The sequence below is a fragment of the Macrobrachium nipponense genome, chromosome 26, assembly GCF_015104395.2.
Source record: "Macrobrachium nipponense isolate FS-2020 chromosome 26, ASM1510439v2, whole genome shotgun sequence".
NCBI classification, from domain to species: Eukaryota; Metazoa; Arthropoda; class Malacostraca; order Decapoda; family Palaemonidae; genus Macrobrachium; species Macrobrachium nipponense.
This window is the reverse complement of record NC_087215.1, coordinates 35,794,436-35,805,757: the sequence shown is the minus strand read 5'-3', so window position 1 is coordinate 35,805,757 and position 11,322 is coordinate 35,794,436. Positions and strand designations below refer to the sequence as shown.

General features: G+C 34.6%; 1 protein-coding gene across 2 annotated transcripts in view; it reads right to left on the bottom strand.

The window, feature by feature from the left end:
* LOC135200187 (cell adhesion molecule DSCAM-like) overlaps positions 1 to 11,322 on the bottom strand; it is a 361,028-nt gene that overhangs the window by 28,726 nt on the left and 320,980 nt on the right. For both annotated transcript variants that reach the window (XM_064228563.1, XM_064228564.1), the window contains one exon: positions 2,150 to 2,383. In XM_064228563.1, coding sequence (XP_064084633.1) covers positions 2,150 to 2,383 — 234 coding nt within the window. The remainder of the gene's footprint in view (positions 1 to 2,149; positions 2,384 to 11,322) is intronic.

The following is an 11,322-nucleotide window of genomic DNA, read 5'->3' as shown; positions in this document are numbered from 1 at the left end:
GAACGGAGGTACAGTAAAAGGAATGAAACGGGTTGCAGCTAGGCGCCGAAGTGACGCTGCATAGAACCAAAAGTAGTGCCTACAGTGCACTGCATGAGGTGCATGCACTGACGGGATTAGGAACATAAGGGAAAGACAATCTGGTATACAAAAGTTACATCGTGTGTTAAACATAAGCTCAGGATCGATACTAAAACTCTTATTAAAAAACAAATCGCGACGAATTCACTTTTGCATTGAATTCCTGGAGGCAAAAATGTCAGCGAAGTTTACCTTGCAGAGGTAATTAAATTCTCAATAAAACGAGATTTCGCGGTTAATTAATTCAGGTTTCATGAAACGCCGCAGAATAAACATCCCAGCTCCGACATGAACGCTGAGAGGGAGGTGGAGATGATATTAGATTTTATTTTCCCATCCTATTTATGCAATGGGAGATTTTTTTTCCGGCAACAGAATGATATGGATTTCTCTTCTAAAAGCAAATTTGACTTTTATTGAATTCCTAATATACGATGAAAAAAAAGGGCGTTTCAATGTTGATTACGAAGGTTTTCAACACTGACACAGAGAAACACACGCACACACAAAATATATTTGTATACACATACATATATATTTATATGTATATAAATTTTACAGTAAGTACGTTATTATTATTTGTTGGGTACATAAAGTAGCATTTGCGCAATAGATATTCGAAAATCAAAAAGCACCACGACTGATAACTCAACTCTTTAACTGCCGCCTTTCTTCGTTATTTGATACTGACAGAAGTTTGTGTTTAGCAACTTCTGGAAGACAACAATTTCATGTGTGAGAAAGGAAAAAGACATGGCTCCGTACTTGGGAGATTACAGTAAAAGACAATCTATATATATATATATATATATATATATATATATATATATATCTATATATATATATATATATTTATTATATATATATATATATATATATATATATATATATATGTATATATATATAATATATATATATACATATTATATATATATATAAATATACATATACATATATATATATTATATATATATATATATATATATATATATATGCTGCAAATAGGAAAGGCAGCACCTTCTGGAGCACAATGTTTGGATGGGAAATTGTTGTTTGGCAAAGAAACCTGTACATAAAAGAAGAAACGAAACACTGTTTTCTAGTGACCGACCTTGAGATATCACGACATCTCCAGACGAGTGGTACAAAACACCAAAGGCTTCTTAATATGTACGTGCTAGAGGGGAACGGTAAAACAAAGGGGCTTTGGGATGAACCAACAAACACCTGGCAAAAGGAATAATAGTAATCTTGGCCGGAAACGGGAGCCGCTTGTTACTGACGGAAGCTCCCGCCTCCATTGGTCGTAATCTCGTTTCTGAAAGACCGCCGAAGTCTCACACCTGGGGGTGACTTCGCGATGGAAAATACCAAGTAAACCGCTTTGTTGTTTCGGACCTCCCTCAATCGGAAAAGTACAACGGTGGAATTAATTTGTACGTGTTACATAAAACGTTTGGGATAAGTGGGTCTAGTTTATACGTTCCCAGGGTGATACTGATATTTTCAAGTTTTAAAAATCTGGACTGATTAACATATTTATGTATTATGGCAGAGAGAGAGAGAGAGAGAGAGAGAGAGAGAGAGAGAGAGAGAGAGAGAGAGAGAGAGAGAGATGAAATCTTAATGAAAAGAGCAAGGAAAAAGTACACATCCCATTATGAAATTCACGAAGGCTGTTGTAAAATGCTACAAAAGGACCTATGAAACCCACTGATACAAATTTTTAATAATTAATAGCAATGTAATTATGGCTAAAGTCATTTTGATTAAATCTTAATAATAGGTATTTGAACTATGCAAATTTATGGCCATTTGTCAGTGTGAAATGTTTTTTAACTCATTCTTTACAAAACAACTCGTGAAACTAAGCAGAAATATATTTTGGCTTCTTCAAATTCTCTCTTTGTTGGACATTTCTTTGTCAATGACAAATCATTCACTGCTTTGTGTGAGTACTCGCAACAGGTAACTCTGTGTCGGTCAGTATAATATTTCGTGAAACAAAATGAAGAAATGCTCTCTTTGTGCATTCTCGACCGATCGCAATCACAGACAACATTCTCACCTTGAGAGCTTCCCTCTGGGAAGGAATCTGGAGGGTGGTCGAATGTGTCCTCGGCTGCCATTCTCCGCTGTCGCTGTTTCATAATCATGATGACCATCGCCAGAATGAGCAGAGTAACGCCCACTCCGCCAACTAAACCCCCTATCACCACTCCTAAGCCGCCCATTCCTTCCAAGTCGGTAGACTTATTCTTCGGTTGCTCCTTTGGCTTGGCGTCTGTTGGATGAGGAGCGGCTGTTGATGGAAAAGAATGATATGGTAAGTTAACATAAAAGTAATTACTCTTCTTGGCCGTTATGTTAAGTTAATATTGTCACAAAGCCAACCACGTTTTCGTTACCTGTCCGGTTTGGGTGTTTGCCCAAAAAGAGGCTTTGCACATTCTCACCAGATTTCGGTTAATGCAGTTTGGAATACCCAGGACACTCTGCACCGGGTATTGCAACATACAATTGATGTTTAAAAAATCATCAATTTTCATTTAACACTCTCTGCCTGTGTATGACCTGAATGACTGACAAGGAGTGATGTAGGCACCTGGTTGGTTGGGGGTGGGGTGTTACCTTTTGTGGAAAGTTAAGTATATCTTAGTCTTACCAGACCACTGAGCTGATTGACAGCTCTCCTAGAGCTGGCCCGAAGGATCTGATATTTTTACGTGGCTAGGAACCAATTGGTCACCTAGCAACGGGACCTACAACTTATTGTGGGATCCGAACCACATTATACCGAGAAATTAATTTCTATCACCAGAAATAAATTCCTCCGATTCCGCGTTGGCCGAGCCGAGAATCGAACTTGCGACCAACGGATTGGTAGCCGAGCACGCATACCACTCGTCCAACTAGGAACTACCCTTTGCGTAAAATCGTCACTGGTCAGTATCGCTGATCTCTTGGACCAATCCTGGATTTATTGGTCAGTGATTCTAACAGGCCTCTGCATTCGCTGGCTGACCCAAATATATTGTCAATAATATTTTGCAAGGCTGTGCAAATGTTCAGCCTTACGAGGGAAAAGCTTTAAGATAAGCGTTGCCTTAAAGTTTTCTAAGGCCTGTGGCTACCTAATCTGTTTTACTACCATCTTACGCATGAGGTACAGAATTCTAGAATTTTAACTTATGGATACTTCAGAACACGTCAGCTTAAGTAACCAGTGTTGCCGTTTTGTGGTTTTTTGTCTGTGGCCACACTGACTACGACTACATCTGTCTTGGTAAAATACCACACTTATAACTTCGCTTTGAATTTTTATAATTAAGCTTTGATACTGAAAAAAAACTATAAACAAAATATATACAAAATGTAACTTTAAAATTCAATCCTTAAATAATGAAATAAAAAAAATCGTAAAGTCAAATCGAATTATCACTACTGATAGTAGAGTTTGACATTTATGGAGGTAAAAAGTGGATGCAATTTCATTGGCAACACTGACGTTTAGTCATTTTACCAACACAAACTGTGGTCAAGGCAGCAACACTGAGCTTTACTCCATTCTCCAGCAAACATAGCCAAATGAATGCACTGGTAACTAAACTGCAGCCAATCCTCGCTTAATAACTACCTCATTTGTCGACCATTCATATTTACAACAGAAAATAATCTAATATCATGTTGGAGTATGCTACCGTCTTACGTATGTTTATAATGGACTACATAAGACGGTAACATATTTCAAGATGAGAAGAACTATCTGATTGGATCAGTTGTCCTACATTGTGTTGTCTTAAATTATATTCTAACTCATTTTTTACACAATAAACCAACCTTATTTAAATGCATCAAGTTTCCAATGATCCTTGAAATGCACAATTAATGTCTTCAGTTAAGTTCTAGTCAGGAATCATGAGGGTAGGATGCTGTCATTCTGTTCAGAACGTCTCTTGCTTATTTGGATGTCAGTATCAATACTAGTTCCCGTACGCGCTTAGTGCCGTCAGTCCACTTCAAGTGATGCACTGTAGGCATTACTTACGATTCTTTGAATTGTTCCTTCCGCTCCTACCTAGCCCTCTTACGCCGACTGGACGTATTTTACGTCGACATTTTTTGTCTCCCGTGTGCCGACTGGACGTATTTTACGTCGACTTACAAAAGTTTTTTTAAAATTCGCGGAAAAATACTTATAGGCCTACCAGCCTAACTTTTGAATCACGCGCCTTGGGGATGCTGGGAGTTCACGGATCAAGGTGTTGTTTTGTTTACAATCGTTACGCAGGCGCGCAAGCGCGAATTTCTTTCTTGCCGCACTAAAAAGTATCTGTGACACATCTCGGAAATTATTTCGTCACTTTGACATAATTTTTGTACCATTGTAAATTAGCCGTTACATGAAGTATTATATATGAAAATGTGCGCATTTTTATGTAGAATACAACAATAAAATACTCATGATTGTAGCTTTTATCATTTTTGAGATATTTTCATATAAATAACGATAATTGCCAAAATTTCAACCTTCGGTCAACTTTGACTCTACCGAAATGGTCGAAAAACGCAATTGTAAGCTAAAACGCTTATATTCTAGTAATATTCAAGCATTTACCTTCAGTTTGCAACAAATTGGAAGTCTCTAGCACAATATTTCGATTTATGGTGAATTTATGAAAAAAATAACATTTTCTTTACGTCCGCGCGGTAACTCTTCCGAAAAAATCATACGTGCGATTGTGGTAATGTTTGCACCATTTTAAATTAGCCGTTACATAAAGTTTTATATATGAAAATGTGCGCAATTTCATTTAGAATACAACAAAAAATAATTGAAGGTTATAGCTTTTCTCATTTTTGAAATATTTGCATATAAATCACGATAAATAGAAAAAAAAACCACGTTCGGTCAACTTTGACTCTACCGAAATGGTCAAAAAACGCAATTGTAAGCTAAAAATCTTACAGTCTAGTATGTTCAGTCATTTATCTTCATCTTGAAACAAATTCGAAGTCTCTAGCAAAATATTTAGATTTATGGTGAATTTAAAAAAAATCTTTCCTTCCCTCCGCGCGCGGATTCTCCGCCACAAATCTCCGAAATACTTACGTCCCATTCTCGGAATATTTGCTCCGTTTCATATTAGGCATTTCATAGAGTTTTATATATGAAAATGTGCGCAATTTCATGTAGAATAAAACTAAAAATATTTGAAGGTTGTAGCTTTTCTTATTTCCGAAATAATTGCATATAAAAAATATATATATAAAAAAATTCGACATTCGGTCAACTTTAACTCGTCGGATATGGTCGAAAACTGCAATTGTAAGCTAATACTCTTACAGTATAGTAATATTCAATCATTTGTCTTCATTTTGAAAGAAATTGGAAGTCTCTAGGACAATATTTAGATTTATGGTGAATTTTTGAAAAAAAAATATTTGTTTACGTCCGCGCGTTACGAATTCATGCATTATTTTGTGATAATATTTTCTCTGTGTTGCTTTTATTGTTTTACAATGTGTTATATACCAAAATGATTGCAATTTAGTGTACATTACAACGAAAAAAAAGTAACTTGTTACCTTTAACCGTTTTTGGTTTGCTCACAGCGCGATTTGGAATACAACTTATAATATGAAATTTCGTTTTTGCGCTCATCATATATGCGAATTATTTTATATATGATAATGATAAGTTTTTCATTTATGATGGTTGCATACTAAACTTCAGGCAATGAAAAAAAAAGGAGCCAAAAATGAACTCTTAATCTTGAAAACTAAGCGCGCTGTGAGTTTTTGAAAAAAATATTTTTTCCGCTTCCGCGCTCACTTCGAAACACCTCCGGCACACGGGAGACAATTTTTTATTTACCGCTCTGGCGTAAGAGAGCTAGCTGCAAACCCTTTCTTTCCTTTTACTGCACCTCCAATCATGTTATCTTTCTTTTTCTTTTGCTATCCATCCACTCATAACATTTGTTTCATAGTACAACTGCGAGGTTTTCCTCCTGTTACACCTTTCAAACCTTTCTACTCTCAATTTCCCCTCCAGTGCTGAATGACCTCATAGGACCCAGTGCCATGCCTTTGCCCTAAATTCTATATTCCATCCCATATTCCATTCATATTAATACTATAGCGGTTCACTTAAGGTAGATTCTTGGATGAGCCTTATGCTTACGAGACGTTGGTTTGGCGGCCGCTGATTGACTGGTACCAGGAGGTAAGCAGCTCCCAGCCAATCAGTGGCTGCCAAACCAACGTTTCGTAGGCATAGGGCTCACCTAAGAATCTACCTTAAGTGAACCAGCTATAGTACTTATTATAATAACTGTATTTTATAGTATCTAGATATGCATATATAACGGACAACCCCAATACTCGAGTCGGTTCTTCTTCCTTATGAAGCTAACAAAAACGTTCCTTTGAAAAATTGGGCAGCGTATTTTTACCCTTTATATATTATATCTCAAGACTTTATAAAAAGAAAATTTATAGGGCCTCAAAGGAAAGAAAAATTAATAATCTGTTATTTAAGTGTGCATGAAATGTAATAGAAATTTCAATTACTATTATAATGTAACCAATTAAGGTGCACATTACTCTGTAATTGTCTGCCATCATTTATAAATTACAGTCACGTTGAAAAATACGATTCAATAGTCAGTTCTGTTTACATGTTACCAGTACCTCCTTTGTGATACACATACAAATACACACACACATGCGCGCGCACACATACAACACGCACACACATATATAATATATATACCTGATATACCTGATATATATGTATATGTATGTTTATGCATAGTGTATACATGTATATATGTATAAGTATGTTTATACGTGTACTATGTATGCATATATATATATATATATATATATGTATATATATATATATATATATATATAACCGAATACCACAGGAAAATGATAGGCAGAAATCCAAGCGCTTTCGACTTTACTAAGACATCGTCTTAGTAAAGACTAAAGCGCTTGCATTTCTGCCTATCATTTTCCTGTGGTATTCGCTTATGTAATGAAGTCACGAGCATCTACTTTGATTTTTTAAGCATATATAAATTAATATATAATAAATATATATATTTATATATATATATATTTTATATATACATATGTATTTATATATATATATATATATATATATATATATATATATATATACATACATATTTCTCTCATAGGGAAAGTAGCACATTAATCATTGCAACGTTTGTCTTTTATAATAAAGTTTTTAGTAACTTACATTTTGTATTAATTACATTTCACTATACATCACTATTAATGCCTCTTCTTTCTTCCTGCTTAAAACAACTGCTACTTTGGTCCTGAGTCGAAGTCTGTAATCGTTTATATTATCCATTAAAACTGAAGTGCTTTGCTCCTTCCCATATAAACTTGTATTTACAGTGATATGTTTGACTACGCTGTTGAGTTTATTATTGTTGATATTGGAGAAACAAATCCACAGTTATGTAAATGTACATATATTTAAATTTAAAACTGCAAGGATAGCTTTCGAGAATCTGATAAGGGGAACCGAACAGATTCCCGAAAGCTATCCTTGCAGTTTTAAATTTAAATATATGTGCATTTACATAACTGTGGATTTGTTTCTCCATTTGAAGACTCGTGCTACTATGAGGATTTTTTAATTGTTGATATTCTTGCTCCTCTTACGTGGTTGAGACATGTTCGTGTCTATTCTAAATTACTATATCATACTGATCTTGACCTCTTTTGTTGCTCTTTATAGAGTAAGTAACACTATCACAAAAAATTAATGCTAGCTTCCTACTCTACATATGGTAGCCTTTCTTATGTTCAACAATCTTATCTTTTTACACTTTCAATCCTTATTTCTCCAAAGAATTTCTCCAATTAACTTCCTTTTCCTTGAATGTTCATTTAGATGTCTATTCAATGGGCAAAATGAATAAGTATGAGATTGTACACTGGAAACTATATATTCAGCTATAACAAAGGTTGGAGACATGTTAAAGATCTTTCCTAATAATCAGATGTGATCGTTGTAACGTTATGTCTAATTGGATAAATTAACTTTCCTCTACAATGATATGCCATTACTTATAAATTGTAAGATTTAATATATATCTCTTCAGTCTAGCAGAAATTGATATACTTAATATTAAAAATGATTATAAAATAATGAAAATCCCAATTGGCTAAATGATAGAGAAAATATCGTCACATCTACCCAGATAATAAATAAAACTTATTTACAATTACATTATTACAACGATATACTTATAACGTTCATGAGGAACAAAAGAAGTAAAATGATAAACATATTTGTTGATTTTAACAAGCTTTCAAAAGACTAATAAAAAGGCGTTGATAAAATGCAGAATTTTTCATTGGTTAGATTTAATGACAAAATTTCTGGAAATTAAAACAAAACTACAAGTTAGTGTTCAATAGTTATTTTGAAATACTTCTCTAATAACATCATATTATATAATCCGGCAAAACTATTTACTTAAATATAAGATTGAAAACTAAGAATGATTACACACTGATACCACAGCACGTTTCTCTTTCCTTGAGTTCGACGACGGTATCGTCAATCGTGCAGCACAGAGACTGAGATAAGCGGACCCTTTCCAGTATAGTACACAAGGTGACTAGACGACAGTCCCCGATTCCGAATATGTCCCCCCCGAAAATCAGTACTTTTGGGGGACATACTAGTGTTCCAATTTACGGACTTTGCCCGTCATGTGTCCTCAATTGCATATGCAAATCGTAATAAATTGATAATTGGTCAAAGATAAGAGTTAAGACACGTTTTTCTCGAAACCTGTAAGGCTCTTGCGGCAGCATAGTGGTTAATGTAAAAATATTTTTGTTTTGTTTTACTATTCATAGAATCATGTCTGTAAGTTTCCCTTTTACAATTGAAAGTAACACTTGCTCTGGATAAATGCTGACTGAATCTTACTCTTTCATTTATTCAAATGTTTGTACATATATCTAAATATATAGTTCTTTGAAGAATAAATCTCATATGTCAGAACTCGGGATGAAAAGAACAAGCAACTGCTCTCTCTCTCTCTCTCTCTCTCTCTCTCTCTCTCTCTCTCTCTCTCTCTCTCTCATTTTCTTGTGGTATTCGCTTATATATCGAACTCACGTACATCTACTGTGATTTTTTTAAGCATATTGTGTGCACACTGCACGTATATATATATATATATATATATATATATGTATTATACACTATATATATAAAAATATATATATATATATATATGATATTTATATATATATATACACACACACACATATATATTATAGTATGTATATATATATATATATATATATTATATATATAAAATGTGTGTGTGTGTATTTAGGGTTATCCTTATGCATAGCATACACGCACTTGATAATTTATACGGGTGTCCCTCTTCCACATCTCAAATACATGGTAACCCTAAGTATACATCCACTGATTAGGTTGACCGATTGAATTCTAATAAGCTGACCATTAATGTAGGAGAGAATCATAACTATACTCTGTTTTTTTTCATCTGTCCATCTGCCTGTGGCGTTTTTGTATGGTAACACTGCGTCCGGGCTTTAGATAGTTACATTCAGTTTACATTCAACGATTATAATAATATCCTATTTCGAATATTAACGGGTAATTCGCATACAGTAAATTATTTAAAACACTTTTCAGTTGCAAATATACACCCAGATATCTTTTTATTTACCTAAAACTTACACATATCGTAACTATCTAAAGCCCGGGACGCAGTGTTACCATACAAAAACACCACAGGCGGATGGACAGATGAAGAAAAACAGTATAGACTTCTTAATATTTTGCAATGCTTCGTCAACTCAGATTTTGCGTATTTCAAACTAAAATTAGGATCAAATGCTTCTATCCCTGTAGGGAAGTAGTGCCATCAGTGCACTTCACGTGATGCACTGTAGGCATTACTTAAGGGTCTTTGCAGCGTTCCTTCGGCTCCTAGCTGTAACCTCTGTAAACATTTTAATGTAGATCCGTTCATATTCTCTTTCTTCCGTCGGACTTCCAACCCTCTCTAACAATTATTTCACAGTGCAACTGCCAGGTTTTCCTTTAGTTGAACCTTTCAAGTCTTCTTACCGGCAATATTTACCTTTCAGCGCTGAATGACCTAATAGGTCCCAGTGCTTGGCCTTTGGCCTAAACCACATATTCTATTCTATTCATATGTTGTTGCAAACACGTCATCCAAAAATTCTGGGCAGCTGAGAGCTCTACTTTCATATGGTTGACAGAGTAATAATGAATGTAAGAAGGTACGCTTGTAAGTCTTATATATAAAAAGAATATACCTTGTCCATGTACATATACAGATAAAAACATAGCGCTATTATTATTATTTCTATATTATTATTCAGTAGATGGAATCTATTCACATGGAACAAGTCCACAAGGCCCATTGACTTGACAGTCAAGCTCCCAAAGAATATGGTGTCATTAGGATGAAGTAAGAGTGAGTAAAGAGAAATATAGAAACAAGAGAACCCACTTATTAAAAAAGAAAAAAAACTAATTAATAAATCTATAAAAATGTATTCAAACGTAAGAAGAATAATATAAGGGAGTAATGCATTGCATATTCATTTGAACTTCCGAAGTTCCAACTGCACATCCTCTGGGAGGCTGTTCCATAGTCTGACGGTGTGAGGAATAAAGGACCTAGGGAACCGATTAGTTCGACAACAAGACACATTTATTGCATACTGATTCTGCTGTTCAGCAAATCTGGTTGCTCTGGGCAGATAAAGGGGATCAGGGATCAGTTGTAAATGTGAAAGATCTCTGTTGAAATACTTGTGAAAAATGAACAAACAAGAGACCATCCGTTGACGGTCCAAGTCATAACTGCTACTTTTAGGAAACAGAAATCTACCACCACAAACTATTCTACCTAAAAGAGATGAATCTTTGGCAGAAACAGATTTTATTACGTTATAAGTATACGAAGCCTTACGAACAATACCTAACATTCGTGCAGCATTTACTAAAACTCTCACTGGATGATACTCAAGAGTATTCTTCAACTCAAACTATAGAGAAAGATATAATAAATTTATCTCACCAAAAGATTTAGTATACTCATTTTCATTCAAAAGCCATAAAAAATGTCATCGACATATCGAAACTGTTAAATGTATTTTGGCAAA